The sequence below is a fragment of the Petaurus breviceps genome, unplaced genomic scaffold (assembly GCF_028583685.1).
Source record: "Petaurus breviceps papuanus isolate PSGF00001 unplaced genomic scaffold, PetGlider_PUasm1.0 90825, whole genome shotgun sequence".
NCBI classification, from domain to species: domain Eukaryota; kingdom Metazoa; phylum Chordata; class Mammalia; order Diprotodontia; family Petauridae; genus Petaurus; species Petaurus breviceps.
In genome coordinates, this window is record NW_027187353.1 from 15397848 (window position 1) to 15421840 (window position 23993).

Below are 23993 nucleotides of genomic sequence, written 5' to 3' on the forward strand. Positions count from 1 at the left end.
CCATGACCATTATCATCAACACCATCACAATCACCACCACCACCTCACCATCATCACCACCATCATCACCTCGCTCTTCTCTCATTGGCTGTGAGTTTGGACACCAATGTTCCTGGCCCACGTCACTGTCCTGCTCTTATTTATATTGATTACACAGATCAGGGTTATGCCAATGACCACATCAGCCCTTCAGGGACCTTCTAATGCCAACATGGAGATTCTTCCCTCACTGTCACAGATGGCAAACCCCCTATGGTTCAATAACAGTAACAATAACAACAATAGCAATGACCATAATAACTAATATTTCTAAAGCCCTCTAAGGTTTTCAAAGCATTTTATATGCATTATCTCATTTGACATGCCAGTCAGTCAATGAACATTTATTAAATGCCCACTATGAGCCAGGCACTATGCTAAATATGCAGAGGCAGCCAGGTGGTGCCATAGTGCACAGAGCAGTGATTTTAGGGTCAGGAAAAATCTGAGTTCAAATCTAGCCTCAGATACTTCTTAGTTGGATGACCCTGGACAAGTTACTTCATCTCTGCTGCCTCTGTTTCCTTATCTGTAAAATGGGGATGATGATAGCACCTACCTCTCAAGGTTGTTCTGAAGATCAAATGAGATGATCATTGTAAAGCTCTTAGCACAGAGCCTGGTACATAGTAGGTTGTTGCTGTTTAGTCATTTCAGTCATGTCTGACTTTTTATGACCCCATTTGGGGTTTTCTTGGCAGAACTACTGGAACGGTTTGCCATTTTCTTTTCCAGATTATTTTATAGATCAGGGACTGAGACAAACAGGGTGAAGTGACTTGCCCAGGGGTCACACAGCTAATAAGTGTCTGAGGTCAGATTTGAACTCAGGAAGATGGGTCTAACTGATTCCAAGCCCATTGCTTGATTAAAAGACAGGCAAAAGACAGTTCTTGATTCCAAGGAGCTCATAGTCTAATGTAGGAGATTGTATCTCATCATCCTTGAGAATTACTATAAGCAAAAATCCATTTGTCTACTAACTCCCAACAATTGACCTGCTGGTGAGCTTCTAAAATATTGTTAGACTGAGTCCTGGACCACAGGCCTGGGGTCCATCTCCAGGCTGGTCCTCTTAGCCTTCCCAGCAGTCTGGGATCTGCCAGGACTTGTGTTCCATCAGTAGTCTTTGAGAGCCCAGGATCATGGCCATACCACAAAGCTAAATATGGTGGGGGACAGAGAGGGTGGTAGGGGAAAAGGTCTGAGATCTAGAGTCAGAAGGCCTGGGTTCAAATCTCGCCTCTGCAACCTGTGTATGGCCTTGGGCAATTAACCTAAATTTTCTGGGTCTCAACTTCCACATCTGTAAAATGGAGAGATTGGACTAGCTAAATTCCCTTTCAGCTTTAAATCTTGTGACCCCATGACCTGTGATAGATAGGGTCATAGACTTAGAGTCAGGGAGACTTGAGTTTGAATCCTGCCTCAGATACTCAGTAGCTGGACCTGGCTAAAACCTGTTCTTAAGCTGATGGTTAAGTTCTCAATGTGAGTATTTACACCTTAGAAATGGGCCAACAGGCTTGATTTATTCTCTTGTCAATTGTCTAGACTTAAGAAAATGATGGAGAAATTGTGAATTAACATGGTTATTCTTGTTGTTTGTCCTTAGTTTTGATTCAATATTAAAAGTGTAGAATGAGAACTTTTTTTAACCCCTGAAAAGCTGGTTGTTAAACATTAACCAGCACACCTTGGGAAAGTCACTCCACCCTGGTCAGCTTTAGTGTAAAATCTATTGTCTTAACTGATTTTTTAAGGGGGCAATTGGGGTTAAGTGACTTGCCCAAGGTCACACAGCTAGTTAAGTGTCAGGTGTCTGAGGTCAGATTTGAACTCAGGTACTCTTGACTCCAGGGTCAGTGCTCTATTCACTGCACCACCTAGCCGCCCCATCTGACCTGATTTTATGAAGACCCTGTGAGGGTAGCAGGGTCATGGGGTTTAGCAGTAAGAATTTTGGGATCAGAAGAGACCTAGGCTAGGAATCACTCCCTTGACACTTGCTAGTTGTGTGATCATAGGCCAGTCCCTTGGTTCCCTCATCTATATTAATAATATACTAATTATAATTAATAATATATTAATTAATCCTTTGGGTACCCATCTCATGAGGCTGTTGTAAGGATCAAATGAGGTCACTGGTGGAAAATATTGTATATGCCTTCAAGGGCCAGATAAATGTCACCCCCATTTTACGGATGAGGAAACAGAAGACATGACTTGTCCGAGGTCATAGAATAAGAGAGTGATGGAGGGAGGCTATTGTCCTTGCTCCAAGGCCAGGAGGCTTTTTCAGTCAGGCCCCCCTGACATCCTAGTCATTCAACAAATATTTGCTAGGCATCTACTGTCAGCATAGTGCTGGTCTAGGCTTTGGGGAAGCTTCAATGTTTAGATAAGATATGGTCCCTCCATTTATGAGCTCCCAGACAGCATGAACATGGAGAACTCCAGCACACAGTAATGTGTGATAAGGGCCTCAGAGAGGTGCAAACAAAGCCCTCTGTGTGGTCAGGCAACAAGCATTTTTTAAGCATCCCAGGGACTGTGCTAAGCACTTAGAGTATAAGTCTTTACCAACTGGAGGCAATCAGGGAAGGTATCCTGGGGGAAGTGGTACTTAGTGTGAGGCTACAAAAAAAAAAAAAAGGCAGCAAAGTGGGCAGCGGGAGAGCATTCCAGGAATCGGAAATCCAGTAAGCAGAAGTGGAGCTGATAGAGGGCACAGCTGCCAAGAAGGAACTCGATTTAAATGGGCAAATCAAATAAAAATGGGTAGAAATGATGCTTCTACTGAGCCCCAACTAGATAAAAAGCATAGCCAAAGCATCATGGCCAGGTCCATGTGGCTCCATCACCAGGGGTGTTTGGAGCAAGGGCACAGGCCAGTGCCCACAGCTGTAAGGTGCAGAGTGCCCTGGACTTGCCCCCAAACCCTTTGAGACTCCATGGTGGAGGAGAGAATGGGGAAGGACCCAGTTTCTCGGGCCAGACAACTCCCCCTGCCTCCCCTCTGCTCCTGCTCTGCCTCCCAGGCTGACATCAGCTATGTTCTTGACCTGACCTTGTGGGTACAGGAGAGCGGACCTGCACCTCATCTAGGAGCTAGCTAATCTGAGATCCAGCCCCACAGTGAAAAATTGGATTTCTCAGCTCTGAGCCCCCATACTCAGTAGTTAGGATATGGGTGTAGAAGTGAGCCAGATTGGGGTTGAGGAGGAAGGAAAAGGGTCCCTTTACAAAGAAGGGTTTGAAGGGAACAGCTTTATTTATCTCTCAACAGGTGCACAGGGGCAGCTGTAATGGGAGCTGGGCTCCTTCCCCCCACCCTCAGCTGCCCCATATGTCCTCCCTACTCCTTTCCCAGCCTGGAAGGAAGCTCTTCCCTGGGGAGTCAGGGGTTGGAACAAGGAGACCAGCTGCCCAGGAGCAGTCCCTGCCCTGCCTCTGGTCAGTGGGGCTGATTAAATGAGAAGAGAGGGCCAGTATCTTTGACTGGGGAGGGGGGCCCTACATGGACCAGTCACTAAACAGGCACCATGGAGAGATCTTAATTCAGAAAGCTCACCTTCTGTGACCTAGAAAATCATAGGATTTAGAGCTGGAAGGGTCTCAGAACTCTCTAGTTCAGTCATCTCATTAGACCCATGAGGAAACCAAAGAGGCAACATTATGGTACACACGGGCAAATATGCTGAATTTTCAAGTGAGAGAACATAGGTACGAATCCAGTCTCCCCCACTTCTTGGCCATGTGACCCTGGGCAAATCACTGAACTTCTCTGGACTTTGTAAAGTTAGGGGGTTGGGCAAAGTGACCTCCAAATCCCCTTCCACCTTTCGATTCATGATCCCACAATGCTAGAGTGAGACCGAGACATCAGGGAATAAAGAGGTCAAGGCTGTCCCAGAGTGTGGCCTTCAATGAACAGACTACCAGGGGCTTTGGTCCTCAGTGCTGTTCTGATCAGTGCTTTAATCAGTGACTTAGTGGAGAGCAAAAGTGGCCAAACCAAAAAATGAACCCGCGATGGCTAGCTGGGAGGGACAGCAAACATGTTCTGTAATGGAATCAGGCTAAAAGGGCAGGCTCAAAAAGCCAGCTTCATGAGGGCAGGATGGGGTCGTGTTGCCAGGAAGCTCTCGTTGCCATCAGACTTGGGAGTTTTCGTGAATTGTCAGTTCACTATGAACCAGAACTATGGCCTAGCCACTAAGAAAAGCATGGAGCACTGTTTGATATCTGGGACAAAAGATGGGGTGGTCCTGCTGTACTCTGCCAGGATCCTGTCCCAGTTGGAACACCCTGGCCAGGCCTGGGCAGCATACTTTAGGAAGGACATTGATAAGCTGAATCCTTTCCAGAGGAGGGTGAAAGAGATGGTGAGGGGACCAGATGCCAGTGCCATTTGATGATAAAGTGAAAGAACCAGGAGTGTTTATCTTGGGGAACATAAGATTAGGGAGGAAGAGGGGTAGGATACTTGTCCTCAAATAGCTTATGGATTGCCATATGGAAGAGGGATTAGACTTTTTTTTTTAGCTCGGCCCTAGAATGTCAAACTGGTATCGATGTGTGGAAGTTGTAGGTCCAAAGATTTTGGTATAATATAAAAGAAACCCCAAACTTCCTAACAGTAATATTTGTCTAAAAAAATAATGGGCTGGTCTCACAGGGTGAGTTCCCTGTCATTGGAGGTATTCCAGTAGAGGCCAGATGACCAGTTTTCCGGATGTTTTAGCAGGGATTCCTGGGCTCATGGGGGTTCCAGTGGGTGCCCTGTGTGGTCTCTTCCAGTTGTAACATCCTATGATTTTTTTGACCCTGGCTATTCTGGGGAAGGTTGTGCTGGACATTCCTAGAATTTCCCACCAGAAGCCTGCCTGTGTGTTTTGTTTCTGGTGCTACCCAGAGATGATGACAAGCGGTGCCTGTTAATAGCAAGGTCCCAAAGGTCAGAAATTTAGACTGTGATGGAGATGCAGGTCCCCCTCCTGCACAGTGAATGTAGACATGACTGTTCCTACTTGCTTAACAAGGCAAAGGTTATCACATTACAGCCACCTGCCCTAGCTCTGGTGTGGCCTTGCACCAAGGAAGTATTTCCTGAAATCCCATTCCCTCCCCAAGGAGGACCCTTCGGACAGTCAGCATTTTGTCAGGGCACAGTGAGGGAATATCTGGTGTCACATTCTTGCAGAAGTTCTTATTCTGGTATCTGTGAACTTTTAAAAAACATTTTGCTAACTGTATTTACATATAACTGATTTCCTTCTCAATCCTATACATTCTATTTGATGCATTTAAAAATATTATTCTGAGAAAGGGCTCAGAGGCTTACCAGAAACTGGCTCAAGGGTCCACGACACACACAAAATAGGCTGAGAACCCCCTGGCCTAGTGGGCATGACCTGACACCCAATGAAGATCGAGAGCAACCAAGAAGGTGAGAGAGGGAAGCCTCCTTGGGAAGGGGTCAGGGGAACAGCAAGCAGTTTCCCATCAGGGTGGGGGGTAGGATAAACCAATCCAACAGGGAGACAGAAATCAGATCCCAAAATCTGGAAGATCAGTGCAGAGAGCATATACTCTGAAGGGGAACGAGAAATGCAGGCAAAAGATGCCTTTTCCCTCCAAGCCCAGTTTTTCTAAAACTAATCTCCAAAAATTGCAATTCTACTGGGCACAAACCCCCCCCCCCAACAAAATACCTTTCTCCTATGTGTAGAGAACAGCACATGTACAAATAAATAGATATAGAACATATACAAAATACATTCAAAATGAATGGGGAGTACCTAGGGCAGCATTCAAATCTGGCCTCTGACACATACTGGCTGTGTGACCCTGGGCAAGTCACTTAACCCTATTTGCCTCAGTTTCCTCATCTGTAAAATGAGCTGGAAAAGGAAATGGCAAATCTTCCCAGTGTATTTTCCAAGAAAACCCTGAATGTGGTAACAAAGATTCAGATATGACTGAAAACAACTATACAACAACAAACTCTGAACCTCTGGGGATGTTCTGATGCTAATTGCCATCCTGGCCATAGGGCTAAACAAATCTCTTTTACCCTGGCTGAGTTGAGCCAAGGTGGGATTTTTTCTAAGGCTCTTATAATCAGGGAAGGAAAGAGGGGTTGAGGAAAGGGAGAGAGGGAGAGAGAGAGGGAAAGGGAGAGGGAGAGAAGAGAAAGATGCATCCACAGCATCCTATTTGCTCATCCTAACATAATTCAACCTTGACCTGTCTGACAGGGCTTATGGGGTGGGGTCAGAGAAGGGTCAGATCTTCCTTGCCCCAATCCACTCTGGACTGGATGCTAGACCAAGCAAGGATGAATGCCAAGTGCTGCATTTGGGTGGAAAAAGGAACTGCCCAAGCGCAGAACGCAGGCAATATGGCCAAGCACCAGTTTTTAATTACAATAGCTTCCTAATTGGTCTCTGCATCCAATTCTTTCCATCTCTTGCCCATCTTCTACGTAGATGCCTAATTAATATTCCAGAAGTACACATCTGACTATGTCATTGCCCTACCCAGGACGTTTCAATGACTCCAGATTTCCTGTAGGATAAAATCTAAACACTTCAGGCATTTGGGAAAAGTGGAATGAGAAAGCAGGCAAACTGTCATTAGAGTTGGGGGGATCTGGGTTCAAGTTTCACCCCCTGCCACATGTTGGAAGCATCACTTAGCTCCTCAATACTCTAGGCAAATGGATTAAGACAAAGGTTCTATTGAAATCTGGCCTCAGACACTTAACACTTAATAACTGTGTGACCTTGGGCAAGTCACTTAACCCCAATTGCCCTGCCTTCCCTCCTCCAAAAAGCAAAAAAAAAGAAAGACAAGTGTTCTTAAACTGAGGATCATAGCTATCCCCTGCCCCTAGGAGTGTGAAGGGAAAATATATATCTTTATTTTCACTTACCTCTCATTAAACTTTAACATTTCCTTCAATTATGATTTTTTTTTAAAGTTGTTCTGATAGACTGGGCTCCTCTCAGCAATGTAAGGTTATAAGACAATTCCAAAAGACTCATGATGGAAAGAGATGTCCACACCCAGAGAAAGAAATAGTCGGAATGCAGATTGAAGCAAACTACCTGCTCTGTTTTTTTTCCTTGTTTTGTTTTGTTTCCTCTTTCCCACTGATCATTCCATCAGTTATAATCCTTCTTTACAACCTGACTAATGACTAATGTGAAGATATATGTAGATCCTATATTTGATTGCATACGTATATTTGATTGCAGGGGCGGGGGGAAGGGAGTGGGGAGAGGAGAGGGAGGGGGAGAAAATTTGAAATTCAAGGGACTGTGGAACTGAATGTTATAAACTAAAAGTAAATAAACAAATTTATTAAAAAAAAGTTGTTCTGAGAAAGGGTCCACAGTTCTCCTTAGACTGTCACAGGGGCGCATGACATACAAAATTCTGAGAACACCAACCATAAGATTATAAGTTGCAGAGAAAGTCATAACTTGTACTGGTGGAGGGTCTTTCCTCACCTGGGAGTTTTCTATACCAATGAAGCCATAGGTAGAGTTTTTGCTCCTCCAGGCATCTAAAACCCTTCTCCATCTGGAGTCAGCCTGATGTCTCAGTCTTCTTTGCTGCCCCTTCTATGAAAGTATGCAGGTAATGCTCGTGCCACTCCTCTGCAGGGGCTACCTCCCATGGTGAAAATGAAAATGTTCTCCTCTAAAGCTCCACTCAAGGCACTGAAGATCCACATCCTATAAGGAACTCTCATTGATTAGTGCCCCATCCCCATAATTCTGAATTCACTTTGTGCAAAATTTTGTAATTACTCATTTGCACGCACATCGCTTCTTATCGACTCAAAGAGGGCCTGAGCTAGAAAACACTCTAGACCACCCAGGATCTCACCTGTTAACTCCGTAGGAAAGGAGACAGGACCATGGAGGATAAATAAGCCGCTTACTATCAGAGGGAGCCCTAGAATGAAAGCCCCAGGAGCTCACCTCCAGCCTCTACAGCCAGTGGGGAGCAAGCAAGTTAACAACCAGCTGAGCTGCTACAGGGAACTCTGCACCTGCACCAATCTGGGAAGGCCAGGAAGGGTCCTGGCCCTGGGCCCAGATCTCAGAGCCAGAAGGGCCCTGAAAGGCCATCCAGTCCCACTCTGTCACTTTACAGATGAGGAAACTGAGGCCCAGAAGGATGAGCTCATGTGCCCCACACAGGGAGAAAGGACTATGTGCGTATGAATGATGAAAGGAGACTACAGGGAGTATCTATCCCAAAGTAGTCTGAACTGCCTTCCCCCTGCTAAAAGTCTTCAGAAGCTGGATAACTTGTCAAAGATGGAGCCTCTGTCAGGCAGTTGTTCAGTCATTTTCAGTCACATCTGACTCTCCGTGGCCCCATTTGGGGTTTTCTTGGCAGAGATTCTGGAGGGGTTTCCCTTTTCCTTCTCCAGCTCATTTCACAGATGAGGAAACTGAGGCAAACAGGGATAAGTGACTTGCCCAGGGTCACACAGCTAGTAAGTGTCTGAGGCCAGATTTGAACTCGGGAAGAAGAGTCTTCCAGACTCCACGCCCAGCACTCTATCTACCTAGATACCTTGGTCAGTCAGAGGTTGGGTGAGATGGCCTCTGAGGTCCCTTCCCCTCTCTGGGAGTCTAATTATGAGGAAAACCCACTTTTCTATCACTGTGTCCTTCCTGACAGCACTGTGAGTTTTCGAGGGAGACAGTACATGTTTGAGGGGGAGCCGTGTAGGTTCTTGTGTGGGTGTGTGAGAGTCTGGGAAGGGGGATGTCTGGGAGAATGGGTGTGGGGGCGTTTGAGTGCTTTGTGAGCATGTGAGCACAGGGAAGTGTGAGCATGTGGGTGTGTGAACATGGTGGGTGTGAGCATCTGGCTGCTGGGACAGATACAGAATCAAGGAACTCTAGAATGGCACAGTTTGAAGAAACTCAGAGATCACCCAGTCGGATCAGTGAAGTGCTGGTGAATTTTAATAGTCAGGTCTCCTTTCTATGGAATCTGCATTATTTACGCTTTTCCCATAACTTTCTTAAAGTCTAGACAATCGACAAAACAATAAATCAAGGGTTGATTTATAGAATTTGCCAGTTTCCAAGGGGTAAATTCACTGAAAATTTAAGTTAGCTCTCCTATGCCAGTAAGAGCTAGCTCCAAAGTGCCCCTAAGCTCAACCCTGGCATCTTCCAAATGAGAAATCTGCCCTTAGAGGCTGAATGACTCACCTATGATCAGGAATCGTAAGTGGCCAAAGGGAAAATCATGATACTGTAAAAGGAACACCTGATCTGAAGGCAGAGGAGAAGGCCTGGCTTCCCAGCCTGCCTCTGGGATTTACTATATGACCTTGGTCATGTCATTTCCCTGCAATGGACCTTGATTCCCTCAGCTATAAAGTGAAGGGGTTGGACTCTTAACGGACCAACTCTTAGGATATTAGCTGGAGGACAAGGGATGTCTTTACCCAGGGCCTGGGAGCTGTTCTGTGCTGAAGAGATCTCTCTCTTGGCTCCCTCTGAATCCCTACAGCTCCCTACAGTTCAGCCCTGAGTTGGCTGCCAGGTGATCTCAGCAGGAGAGATTCCCTGGCTTGTCCCAGCCTTGAGATTCCCATCACGAAAGAAGAGACAAGGGTTTCTATATGTTTCGACCCTCTCCTCTCTCTCTCTCTCTCTCTCTCTCTCTCTCTCTCTCTCTCTCTCTCTCAGGATCTGGGTTGGATGAGATTCTTGGTCCTTCAGCTGGGATCTGTGTTCAGATTTCAGAGAGTCTGTGAATTTATTATTTTGCTAGCTCTATTTCCATGTAATTGGCTTTCTTCGTAATCCTGTGTGTTTTATTTGTTGAGTTTAAAAACATGATTCTGAGGAAGGGTTCATATGCTTCACCAGACTGCCCCGGGATCCAGCACACCAAAAAGGGCAAGAACCTCTGGCCCATCAGATGGTCCTTCACAGGGCTGAGTTTTCAGAATTCTGTGTACAAGTGACTTAATCAGCCTTGGGAAATCTCTTTACAGGACCTGGTAATAATAACAATGATACCTAGTATTTATTCAGTACTTTGCAAATATTATCTCATTGATCCTCACAATACCTCTGGGAGATAGGTCATATTATTATCTCCATTGTACAGATGGGGAAACTGAGGCAAGCAGCACCTAAGTGATTTGCGTAATCTCACACACGTAATAGGGATCTGATGCTGGATTTGAACTCAGGTCTTCTGGAATCCAGGTCCAGCATTATCTAATGAGCCATTTATCATTCATTCCCTAGCCCCTTGCCCCAGACGATTGCCCTCAATACTAGACATGGACTGTCCTAACTGTAAGCCACCACTAACTCCCTTTCCAACATACTCTTACGTCCCTCACCCCATGCACACATACACATACACACAGACATGCACATGCACACACACATACACTCATCCACGCAGAGATGCAGGTAACTCCCCCTTCTAGCTTCCCATACAGGATGAAGCTCAAGAACAGGCGATGCTGGGGCTTGACTCGCTGCCTGCCCTGATCCCATTTTTCAATTCTCTCTCTTCTCTCGCACCTGAAGCCCCTGCCCTGCCTCCCTGACTACGTGGGCTGCGGTCACTAGAATCACAGACTGTCAGAGCTGGAAGACGTATCCAGAGTTATTTGATCTAACCTCCCCCTTAGTAGGAATTCTCTTGATGAAACCCCCAGCTTCTGCTTGAATATGTCCAGTGATGGGGAACTCACTACCTCCCCAAGCAGACCACTGGACTTTCAGACAGCTCTCATTGATGGACCTAGACAGCTCTTCTGGTAGTGACCCTCCCCTTGTCTCTGTATTTTTACAGAGATCGTTTGGGGAGTGGGCCAGGGAGAAGAGAGCAGGCCCTTTTCCTCAGCACAGCTGGAATCCAGAGTAGGGCCTGGAGTCAGGAAGACCTGAGTTCAAACCTGACCTCAGACAAATCTTGACCCTGGGCAAGTCACTTAATCTCTAATAGAGTATCAGGTGAGATAATCAGTATAAAGCACCTGGTCCATAGTAAGTCCTATATAAATGCTGGCTGTCACTTGTTGCTGTCATTACTATTATCATTAAAATGAGAGTCATGTTAGCACCTGCCTCCCAAGGTTATCTTGAGGTTCAAATGAAATAAGTAGCCAGCAGGCACCTGGTACCCAGTGGGTGCTTAATTAAAACTCATGTCTGTCCTTCCTCTCCTTCCCCATTCCGTCCCTGAGAGCCCCACCCCCCTCACTGAGCCCGCAGCCCACCACCTGGCCTCAGACTCATTCCATCTTGTGGCCAGGCAGAGCGAGGGCTCTGGGCCTCATTGTAAGGCCCAAAGGCTGCTGGGCCCGAACCTGGCTCAGAGGACCAGCCATGGGGAAGAAAGGAGATGAAATTATTGGGCCAAAAGAAAAAGCCCTAAGACATCGTCTGCATATATGCAATCATCCTTCTAACACCCCTGCACCCCCCGAGAAAGTCAGTGTGGTCTAATAGATAGAGCCAGGAACCAGCAGATCTGGATTCGAATCCTGCCTCCACATTTATTAGCTACGTGGCCTGGGCATTAAAGTCTCTGGGCTGCAGTTTCCTTATCTCTAAAATGAGGGAGTAAAGCTGGGAAACATCCAAAGTCTCTACACATACACACACAATTCCTTGGGGTGTCCTGGACTTTGCTGTAACCTGAGTTTATTGGTACGAAGGGAAGGGGCCCACATGGAGTGTGAGCTAATCTGGCAGGCTAATCTGGAGTGTGGAAGGACCACCCCCCCCCCCCCCCCCTCCCCCCCCCCCCCCCCCCCCCTCATCTGGGGTGTGGAAGGACCCCCCCCCCCCCCCCTTTCCCCCCCCCCCCCCACACTTCCAGGGCTGGGGAGAACCCCCTACTGAACACCTCCCCCTCCCCCTGCTCCCCTCGTGGTAGCTGAGGATTCGGGGCCTCTCTGGGGCCCAGCTCAGCTGCTGCCCTTTCCCTGCTCCCCCTCCCCCCATGCCCCGTTCTGTTGGAGGCCTTCCTGGTGTCAGAGCTGGGGAGAATGTCTCACTGTCTATAAATACTCAGCTAAGTCAAAAAGTAGGTTATAAATAGGGCTCTGGAGGCTTGTGTCCCTTCCAGGAAAATTCTCTGCTCTTTGGTACCGGGGAGAGGTGGGGCCTACCTCCAACCTCCAACCAGTGGCCAATACCAAACCGGGCATGGAAATCACAGAACCTCAGAACTGGAAAGGGAGGAACTAGGTGACCCTCTGTTCCCATCTTTATGTGATCCCTGATGAATGGTCATCCAGCCTCCACTAGCATACCTCGAAGGAGGGCATCTCACTACCTGCAGAGGCAGCAAGTTCCATCTTGAGGCAGCTGTCATTGGTAGGAGGCTTTTCCATAACGTGAGCCCACATCTACCTCTGCACTCTATCTCTTAAGGCGAGTCTGGTCCCTATAGTTTCAATGGGATGGATTTTCTGCAGGAAGGACGCTGGACTCAGAGTTGGAGGTCACAGGTTCAAGTTCCCACTCTGACGTAGGAATCTTGGCAAGCTGTGTCACTTTGGGGTTCAGCTTCCTTTTCTGTGACTTCAGAAATGCCTTCCAGACCCAGACCAATGATTCTATATTTGATTCTTCTTCCCGCCTTTCCACACCGGTGGCCTCCATCTTGGTTCAGGCCCAGTGGTCTGCAGAGTTATGGCCCAGATGGATGGCCTTATGGCCTCCAAAGTGGTCCTACTGTGGGTCACTTCTGTGTATTTCAGAAGAAGAAAGAGAGAGAAGAGATGAGCACCCCAACATTAACAGGGCCCCTCCCTACAGACAAAAGGTAATGAGGAGCTAGGGTGGTGAGGATAGCCATGGAAAGGATGAGAGAGAGTTCAGTAGGACTTGGCCACTGATTAAATGGGGAAGAGTGTCTGCTTAAAGGAGAAGGAAGGGCAGGGCTGTGCTGGGGCCAGTTCAAGTGGCTAGAGCCAATTATTAAATTTTCAGCATGAGACCTTACACCTCTGATATGTTACAAATGCTACAAGTCAGGTCTTGATGGATTGTTTTGTTGATTAACTGGCTGTTAAATATTTACCAACACAAGAAGGGTCAGATTCTAAGTGCTTACTTTCAATCTGTGTGAATAATTAGAGGTGCCTGAGGGGGTCTTTCCTAAATGATGAAGACGCTTGGGTTGCATGGGTCGGTGGATGTCAGGGTCTCTGATCTAGGTGGGCAGCATGGTTCAGAGGAAGGATCCCCAGTTCTGGAGATAAAAGGTTGTTGTTTGGTGGTGTCTGACTCTCTGTGACCCAATTTGGAGTTTTCTTGGCAAAGATACTAGAATAGTTTTGACATGTCCTTCTCCAGCTCATTTTACAAATGAGGAAACTGAGGAAAACAGTAAGTGACTTACTCAGGGTCACACAGTTAGTAAGTGGCTGAGGCCAGATTTGAACTTGGGAAGATGAACCTTCTTGACTCCAGGCTTGGCGTTCTCTCCACTACACTATCTAGCTGTTGAGTCAAAAGGACAATGGACTCAAATCCCAGCTCTGACTCTTACCACATAGGTGAATTTGGGCAAATCATTCAACCTTTCTGGGCTGTAGATGGCCTCTAATGTCCTTCCTGGCTCTAGAACTATGTTCCCAATATATCTGCTGAAAAAGGCTAGAAACTAGGTGTCATCTGATAACCTGGTTTGGGGAAGAGGCCTGTGGGATGTTCAGAGGTAGAACTGGTGGTGATGGGGAGGCAACCTCATCCCAGGGTGGGGAGAGGTGAAGTGGGCAGGGTTATGGGGTGGGAGGGCAGCAAAAGGGGACATAGAGTCTTAGGGGTCCAACTACGAAAGAGGCTAGCCACCCAAAAGGCTGGGAGTTATAAATATGACACGTTATGAGGATGGGAGGCCAAGAAGGGGGATCAGACTTTCTGTAATATCCATGACAAGTAGTCATTTATTGTCTCCTTGATGACGGAACTGGCTGCCCTCAGCAGCCCAGGGTCTCATATGTGTAAGCCCTGGACTCACTTACCCTCCTGAGAACTTCCTTAAAGAAGTTCTAACTGAAGATGAAAGGGCCTAAAAGAGAGATTCAGAGACAGAGACAGTCAGGGAGTAGAAATTACAGAATCCTGGTCACAGATTCATAGAATCTCTGAATTGGAAGGTACCTCCAAAGTCATCTGGGTCAGCCCATACCTGAGCAGGAATCCCATCCCAACAAGTGAACATCCAGTATCTGCTTAAATATCTCCAATAATGGGGAACTCATTACTTCTCAAAAGAGTTCTTTTCATCACCAAACAACAATTCTTAGGAAGTCCTTCCTTATATGGACTGGAAACCTCAAAACTTCCATCCATCAACATCACTTTCCTCATTTGTAAAATGGGTATAAATACCCTACCTAGTACCTAAGAATAGTATCTAACTCACAGGGTTATCAAATGAGATAATATATGTGAAGAGCTTTGTAAATCTTAAAGTGCTGTATAAATGCCCACTAATGTTACTTTTGTATTACTAATCTTACTCATGCCCATTGGGGCAGAACAGAATAAATCTTTTTTTTGCAGGGGGTTGCTTTTTGAAAGGGGGAGAGCAGGGCAATTGGGGTTAAGTGACTTGCCCAAGGTCACACGGGTAGTAAGTGTTAAGTGTCTGAGATCGGATTTGAACTCAGGTCCTCCTGACTCCAAGGCCGGTGCTCTATTCACTGCACCACCTAGCAGAATAAATCTTAACTTAAGAATGGGAAACCAAAGGTGTGAGTAAAGCATGCCAGATGACTCGTAACTAAAAAATAGACTCTATGGCCCTCTGAATGTGTCAGAAATTTAATGTTGAGAGGATCTCAGGTGTACATCCCAGTGGGAGCCCTTTGGAAGGTAATCAACCATGTTACCAGTGGACTAAGAAAAATGGAAATCCAATGGTCCCAAATATACTTTGGCAGTATGAGAAAGTATCACCTTCTCTCTACCACCGTCCCCTGCTTCCCACAGTGGCTGATGCTTCTCAGGGCAGCCCAATCAGCAGCTGGCTTGCCATTCACTGGATCCTTCTCAAGTTTCCTGCATGAACCTGGTCTCCTGTTTACTTAACAGAATATGATTCTCTAAGCACCCACTGCTTCCATGCTGGACCCCTTGGTGTAGCTATGGACGCCTTCCTCTGGCTAATGCTGGCCTTTATGTGCTCAGGGCTGGGGCTAGGGTGGAGGCTTGGGTTAGTGGTATCCTGGGGAGACTGGCGCATTCTTTCTTTTTTTTAAGTCCTTTTTTTTTTTTTGCACTTAATAATTTTCTTTCCAATTACGTGTAAAGATAGTTTCCAACATTCATTTTGGAGATCAGAGCATTCTTGGCCCTCTTTGAGATGGTAAACTCATAGATAAAACTCTTACTTCTAGACAAACCATCTCTGCTAAGCAAAATGGCCAGTTTTGAATCCCTGCTCACCTACCCCTGCTGTTCACCAAGGTTGTGTTCTGGGAAGGGCAAACTCATATTTGAATCTCATCACAAACATGTCCAGGGAAAGGAAACCTGCTGAGACAAACTGTCTTACCACCAGCCTACCCCCCAGCCCCCCAGCCCCAAATTGTGATGGATGCAGGGCTTAGGATAAAAAACTAAGGCTGGGCGTGCTTTAGTGCCCTCCCTATCCCAGACTGCATTGGGAGCTTGGATTCCCTAAAAAATTCTATCTCCACCCCCATTGCAATGAGTGGGAGATGGAGGGCAAGATTGATGAAATGGATCTCTCAGTGTGGCATAAAAAATTTGGGACTGGGATCATGCCAAGCAGTATAGTGTGATGGAAGAGTGCTTGAACTGGGCCTGGGTTCTAGTTTCAGCACTGTCCACTCATTCACTCACTCACTCTTCCTTCCTTCCTTCCTTCCTTCCTTCCTTCCTTCCTTCCTTCCTTCCTTCCTTCCTTCCTTCCTTCCTTCCTTCCTTCCTTCCTTCCTTCCTTCCTTCCTTCACCTAGGTAACATGGTATAGTCTAAAGAACACTGGATTTGAATCCAGAGGGCCTGAAATCAGATCCTGGCTCTGTCAGTTAATACCAATTGTACTTTGGATGAGTCATTTGACTTCTATGTCTGGCTATTCCTTCATGTGTAAGACCAGAGGGTCAGACTAGATAGCCCAGTTTCTCAAGGCCCATGCAGCGCTAAGTCCATGGTACAAAACTCAGTGTTAGTGAGGAGGAGCTGGACAGGGGACATGCTATTGTAGGAAGCCTGCTGAATTTTGAGTCAGAGGACTCAGGTTCAACTCTTGACTCTGCTTATGACTTTGGGGAAATCACTTCCACCTCTCTGGCCCTAAGTTTCCTCATCTGTAAAATGAAGGTGTTATATTAGCTGGGGCAGCTAGGTGGTGCAGTTGATAGAATGACAGGCCTAGAGTCAAAAAGTCTCATCTTCCTGAGTTCAAATCCAGCCTCAGACACTTAGCTGTGTGACCCTGGGCAAGTCACTTAATCCTGTTTGTCTCAGTTTTCTCATCTGTCAAATGAGCTGGAGAAGGAAATGGCAAACTGCTCCAAGAAAACCCCAAATGGGGGTATGAGAAGTCAGACATGACCGCAATGACTGCGCAAAAATGAAGTAGACAGGGGTTATAACTGTTCTTGTGCCATGGACCCTCTGACAGTGTCTGGTGAAGCTATAGACCCCTTCTCAGAATCAGGCTTTTAAAAGCATAAAACCAACTCTAAAGGAAACCAGGGGTTAATAAAAAGATGATAGAATTTTTTTCCCATCTGAATTCCCAGACCACTTGAAATCTCTCCATAGAGCCCTTGGTCCCTGGTTAGGAAACCATGGCCTAGGTGGTCTCCAAGGCTCCTTCCTTGAGCCCACACCTAGGCCAGCTGTGGCCCAGAAGCCCCTCCAACTGGACCCCCCTCCTCATTTTCTCATTGTCAGCAACTACAGTAACCTCCCCTTCCCATCCTTACCCTCAGCAAAGTGGGAGGAGACCGGGGGACTTCGCTCCTCCCATAACAGCCGCTGGGCTCTTCTGGGGGGGTCTGCCAAAGGTCAGTACAAGGGGGATCCCTGACGAGCAGAGACAGGTGCCTGGCAGGGGGCAGGAGAAAGGCGCCAGGTTGCCGGCTGTGAGGGCCACACTGGCATGACACTGAGGGGCTCAGCTTTCCTGTTGGTGTCTTCTCAGGCCTTTGTTGGGGAGGGTACCTGCATAGGGAGAGGAGGATCGGCAAATTGTGGGGATCAGGGGGCCGTTAAACCGAGCAGGAAACTGGATGTAGTGGCCTGGGCAAGAAGAAGGCAGAAAACGGGCAGGAATGACAGCAGGAAGAATTAGAATTAGACATCCAAAAAACCTTCTAGGAGTGGGGTCTTTTATATGGCATTCAAGATCCTCCCTAATCTGGTACCATCCTCCATGGTCTGCTGGCAAATGTTGAACAACTAATCTCGGCATTATGAATATTTTTTCCATCACTTTCTTCAATCTAGACAATCAACAAAATAATAAATCAAGTCCCGAGCTGTAGCGTTTGCTCATTTCTGAGATTTAGATGCCCACACTGAAAATTTAATAACCAGTTCTCATAAGCCTGTTCAAGCTTCTTCTGGCAGACCCCTGCTGCCCTCCCCTTGCAGACTGATTGAATATTCTTCCTAGCCAAACTGTGTGCCAGTGGAACTGGACATACATTTGCCATACCTTCCCTTCCCCCAGAACATGCCCTTTGCTTTCTGACCTCCATGCCATTGCCTGTCCCTGCCAGGTGCTCCCTTCCCCTCTTTGGTAGCCTTTCTATGTATCCGTTATAACAGAACTCAAATGTTGCCCCTGCACAGAGCCTTCCCTGTAGGAAGAGGCCTTTGTCCTCTCACAGCACCCCCAGCTCATCCTTCTGTCTCTTTTTCCAATGAACTTCTCATAGAACGTAGGGATTGTGCCTCCTTTGAGCTTTGTGCCTCACACAGTGCTCAGCACACAGTAGGCATTTAATAATTAGGGTCATAGATCTAGAGCTGGACAGGGACTTAGATGTCCTCTTGTTCAGCCTTCTCATTTCAGAACTGAAGAAACGAGGGAGGTTAAACCACTTGACAAAGTCAAACTAATTTTAAGTAGCAGAGCTGGGATTCCATCCTAGGTCACCTGGATTCAAATCTAGTGTTCTTTTAGATGAATGAATGAATGAATGAATGAATGAATGAATGAATGAATGAATGAACGAGCGAAATGAATAGGCATTTATGGAGCACTTACTATATAACAGAAACTCTTTAAAGTCAGGGTAATCATGTATCTCTATAGCAGACTGGGCCTGCTGGTACCATGATCCTGGAAGAGCTGTGAAGCCTTGAGCTGAGGGCCTGGAACTTTGAAGCCCCCCCAACGACCCCAACAGTGGTCCCTCTTTGAGACTTCCCTTAGCCCTGAGGGCAGGTTTGAAGGCCCAGGCCTTCCTGGGCAAGAGTTGGACTGGGACAAGAAGAGGGTCAGGAAGAGAGCTCCTCCCTTCCCATCTCAAGTCCCCCGGGAAGCTTTGGGCCTTCTCCAGGCCCCAGGACCCCTTTGAAGGTCTTGCCTGGGCTGGTTTTGGCATTGGGGCTGGGGAGAAGGCTGGAGTCGGGTGTTTTGTTGGCGTGGTCAGTGGTGGAGATGCCTGGGCTTTTCAGGAGCAGTGACAGTTTTGGGTCATGATGGCCCAGGGACAGGTGACATGGCTAGAGGGACTTTATGGGCAGGGTCTCTGGGGACTTGCCATTTCATCTAGACACTGGCGCTGATAGCTTGTCCCAGGGGCCATCACCAGGGCCTGGGCTTCCAAGGACAGGCCCCCCAAATCCAGTATTTATGGAATCATGGAAATCTGGAGCTAGAATGTTTCTAGAGATCCTAAAAAGACAGTAGCTGTGTGATCCTGGGCAAGTCACTCCCCCTGTCGGCCTCAGTTTCCTCCCATGTAAAACGGGGCCAATAGTACCCTCCATCAAGGGTTGTTGTGATGATCAAATGAGATGATATTTGTAAAGTGCTCTGCAAACATTAAAGCATTATATAAAGACCATTTTTATTTATTATTATTGCCTCAATGGATAGTTTGGAGACCAGGCTTCCAGTTCTAGCACCGTCTCTAATGGGCTGTGTGACTTTGGACAAATGATTTAACCTCTCTGGGCCTTAGGTTCATTATCTATAAAATGAGTGGGTTGGATTAGATTATAGATGATAGATAATTGGACAATTATAAAGATTTTGCTAGTCAGAAGTTCTGTGATTGCACAATCACTCCCTATGATGTCTGTTGTCTAGGAGCTGAACTTTCAGAAGTTGCTATCCCATGGAATAACACTGGGGACCAGGTTAGAGGGGAGTAGGGGGCAGGGATGTGTTGGGACTGTCTCTTACTGATGGTTAAGTTCTCAGTGTGAGCATTTACACACCAGAAATACTCAAATGCTACAAATCAGGGCTAGATTTACTGTTGTGTGGACCGTCCACTTAAGAAAGTGATGGAGAAAATGTTAATAATTCTGATTAAACTTAAAGTGGGGTAAAAAAGTTGTTCTCCCCCCCCCCCGGAGAGCCGGTTATTAAACATTTATCAGCAAACCCCTTGGAGAGTTGGTTGTTAAATGTTTGCCAGCTCCCCCCCTGCTGAGGGAAGGGAGAGGGAGAAGGAGGCCTGGACACAGCTCCACTTCTCTCTTCCCAAAGAATCACAGACCGCTGGACTTGAAGGTTCCCAGGCCGATTGAACACAGACTTGATTATCTCCCCACCACCCCTAACCCTGAGTGGTAAGAATGCTAGCCCCTCCCTTGGTTCTTTCCAGACCACCCATCCCAAGACCCCTCTCACTTTCACCCTCTTTCTGCTCCCCCAGATCACTCCCGGCAGCAAGGCGGCCCAGTCTCAGCTCAGCCAGGGGGACCTTGTGGTAGCCATTGATGGCGTGAACACCGACACCATGACCCACCTGGAGGCCCAGAACAAGATCAAGTCAGCCAGCTACAACCTGAGCCTCACCCTGCAGAAGTAAGTGGGAGCCTGCTCAGGGTGAAGCCAGGCTGGGGCCTGGGAGTGGGGAGGGGGTCCTGGGAAGGGGGATCTGGGGAGGGGCACATTGGGAGGGGGGCCTGGGGAGGGGGACATTGGGAGGGGGACTTGGGGAGGGGGGCCTGGGGAGTGGACCTGGGGAGAAAGCCTAGGGAGGGGATTTGGGGAGGGGGACCTGGGAAGGGGGCTCTGGGGAGCCCAATAAGGACCACAGGTTTGACAGCAGCCAGGCCTGAGGACCTATCCTGGGCCCAGCTCCAAATCCTAAGGGGGTCTCTGAGAAGACAGGCACAGACTAGGTCAGTGTGGACACTGGCCAAGAAGGCAGCAGAGGAACAGGCTTATGCCTGCTTTGCTCAGGGAGGCCCCGACCTCTCCTTCAGCCCCGACCCTCTGATCTCTCACTAGTCACTGAGGTCCCCCTGGGGGATCCTGGGCTCCCAGGGAAGAGCCAGCCTGGCTCTGAGGCCAGGGACCCTTCCTCATCTGTGCTCCTCCTCCCCTTCCTGCCGCTGCTGGTCCCGGGCTCCCAGATCAGCTCCTGCTGCCTCCTTCCCCTCTGCTCTTGTCTCAGATGCTCTCTGCTGGCAGGGGGGAAGCAGAGGAGGGGCACAAGCCTTTAGGTGGCACCCCCACGTGCCAAGCAACGAGCTGAGCACTTTACTGATATCTCACCTGATCCTCACAGCTGGGGAGGTGGGTTGTCATCTCCATTTTACAGTCTAGGGTACTGAGGCAAATAGGGTAAGTGACTTGCCCCAGGTCACACAGCTAGTAAGTGTCTGAGGCTGGATTTGAACTCAGGTCCTCCTGGCTCCAGGCCTTAGCTCTCTATCCCTTGTACCACCTAGCTTCATAGGTTAGAAGAGTGTGATGTTCCAGCTATCGATGGGGACAAGGACAGGGACAGAGACAGGGACGGGGGCAGGGACAGAGACAAAGGTCGAGGTGCAGCTGGACATGCCGGTTGGCCCCCAAATTTACAAACAGGGAGTCTTTCTTTGATGCTGGTTAATTGGGGAGACCCTTCCAGGCCAGACCGTCCCCCACTCTCGTGGAGCCCAGCACAGCTGTGATGCCCTCTGTCACTGTCTGACATCCCAGATCTATCCTCATCCCTCCCTCAGAGAGCTTTCTCTCCTTCAATAACCACCCACTTAAGAAGCATCTATTAAGTGCCTTCTGTGTGCTGACCACATTCCTCACCAAGCAGTTGTAAGGAGCGCTTTGTGGACCATAGCGTGCTATATAAAGATAAGTTAACGATCTCCAATGAGGTGATGTAAGTGAAACGCTCGTCAGACGGGAAAGCGCCATATAAATGCTAGCTGCTGTCGTGATCATCGGATAATTAAGAAATCAGCTCCCGATTAGTAGGCACCTTCTCTGCCCCCATCCCTCGAGCCAGGTGCTAGAGAGATGGAGACCAAAAGGAAGCAGACCCTGCCCACCTTCTATGGGGACCCTAAGTAGTAACAGACATTGCCTTCACCACAGGAAGCACAAGGGTCATTCCCATACGGGCTTATGGGTTGTCTGGAGCAGAAAGACGTGTTGTGGGACATCTAGGTGGTGCAGTAGATAGAGCACTGACTCTGGAAGCAGGAGGACCTGAGTTCAAATTTGACCTAACACCAGTTGTGTGACCCTGGGCAAGTCACTTAACCCTGACTGCCTCAAAAAAAAAAGTATTTGTGATCTAATAGAAAGACTTACATTTTAAAATTTATATCTTCAGATCTTAAAACTGTCCCTAGCAAACAGTAGACTCTCAATAAATGTTTGTTGGATTGGTTTAATTACCAGTAAGAACAGCAGCCTGGGGACCAAGAGGAATCATCCATTTAGGGAGGATAGAAGTCATTGAACCCAACCCCCTAATTTTATAGATGAGGAAACTGAGGCCCAGAGAGCTTAAGAAATCTGCCCAAGATCACAGAAGCAGAAAGTGACTGAGGCTGGATTTGAACCCAGGTCCCATGGCTCCAAGCTAGTGTTCTTTTTCACTGTACCCTCCTGACTCTGGTTATAGGGATGGGGTAGAAAGGACCTGTGATTTTAAGGGTGTAGGTTGAGGAAATCCCCTCTCCTGGTAAAGGGTGGGTGCTCTGTGCCTTTATGACCTTAGAGAGATGCCAAGCACACTGGGGGGGACACAGAGCTGCCTTCGTCAGACAGTGTGGGACAGTGGAGGGAGAGGAAGCCCCCAAAGCAGGAAGGCTGCTAATTCTCAGTGATAATAAACACAACGCCAAGTCCCTTTATCTGTCTGCAGCTCCTTCCCCAGCTGTCTGTCTGCTCTCTAACACCAGCTCACACCCTCACTGTCTGCCTCCCAGGACAGAAGGCCCTATAGGACTGTAGGTCACAGAGGTGGCAAGAGGCCCAGATCCTGCCACATCTTGGGCACTGGCAACTGCGGGCAGACAGAAGGCCCTGAAAAAGGCAGGCCAGGCCAAGCAGGAGCCTCAGGGAGAGCAGTAGATTCTGGGGCAGGCCAAGTCAGTGTCCACTGAGGGACCCCAACCCAGAGTCTGCAGCCGGAGGATGAGCCTAGCGAAGGCCCAGGAAACACAGGACAAGTGTCAATGGGAGGCATCGGGGGAGGGTGGTTTGTCAGGGAAAGACACCACTCAAGATAACATTCTTTTCTGGCAGTGCCAAGGTGGCTGCTGGTGTCTTTGCTGTTATTTTCCACTCGTGTGGGCTTGGAAAGTGTGAGGCATCCGCCCCCTCCCCACCAGCCCCCTCCTGGCCTTTCACACTATCTCCAGAAACTTCCCTTGGGTCCCTGAGAGAGCCCGCTGAGAAGAGTCTGTCCCTGGTGTCCCTAGACTGCTCCCAAGCAACAAGGACAGCTTCCAAAAGCAGACCTGCCTCGAAAATAGGCCCCAAACCCCAGCTGTATGGTCAGGAAACATGGCAGAGGACATTTGATGGCCCCCATCTCTCTTCCAAAGGCATTTTCCTCTATGATTCTCATTCCCAATCCCCAGGCCCTATAAGGAAATCCTGTTATTGGTATAGCAAGAAAAGCACTGAATTTGGAGGCAGAGGACCTGAATTCAAATCCCGACTATACTACTTACTACCTCTATAATCTTGAGCAAATCAATTCTCTGGGCCTCAGTTTCCTTGTCTATAAAATGAAGGGGTTGGATTAAGTGAATTCTAGACTCTGTTCAAGCTATTTTGAATCTAGGCAGAAAAAATATGGTATCAATCAATGAAAAAACAGGGATCATCCCTGCACACCAGTATTCTACATATATGTAAATCAATATATAGTGTCTACTATACTTGGTATAATGCCTGGTATCTGGCACACAGTAGGTACTTGATAAATGTTTATTGACTGACTCTGTGCCAGGGATTGTGTCACCCTCAAGGGGGTTGGGGGTGGGGTGGGGGGAGAGGCAACTGCCCACACACAAGCACACAGGCAAGTACAAAACAGAACCCAGATGACTCTGCTTCGGATTCTTTCTCTGATGGCCTCCTAGCACCTAGATGGGACAGGGATGGTGGCCCCTGTCTATTCCTTTGCTGTGCAGTCACTCCCTGGTTTTCAGGTTGTGTGCCACTTCTGAGTTTACTGTGGTCACTCCTTCCCCCCCCCCCACACACACACATATACTGTGGCATACTGGGCCAAAGCAAAGGCTGGGGATGTTTTATTATGTAAAATGATTATCAAATAACTAAGGGGAAAATAAAATAAGTCCAAACAAATGAAATAATGCCTAGAACATATAATACAATGGAGACTTTGTAAGACAATGAAAAGCCATGGCATCAGAGGAACTGGGTTCAAATTTTACCTATGATGCTTCCTACCTATGTGACCTTGGGCAAGTCACTGAACCTCTGTGGGCT

The 23993-nt window shown here is 47.8% G+C and overlaps 1 protein-coding gene across 10 annotated transcripts in view; it reads left to right on the plus strand.

Annotated features, from left to right (window-relative positions):
* LDB3 (LIM domain binding 3) overlaps positions 1-23993 on the plus strand; it is a 112525-nt gene that overhangs the window by 11718 nt on the left and 76814 nt on the right. For all 10 annotated transcript variants that reach the window (XM_069071372.1, XM_069071362.1, XM_069071364.1 and 7 more), the window contains exon 3: positions 19945-20096. In XM_069071372.1, the coding sequence (XP_068927473.1) occupies positions 19945-20096 (152 nt within the window). The remainder of the gene's footprint in view (positions 1-19944; positions 20097-23993) is intronic.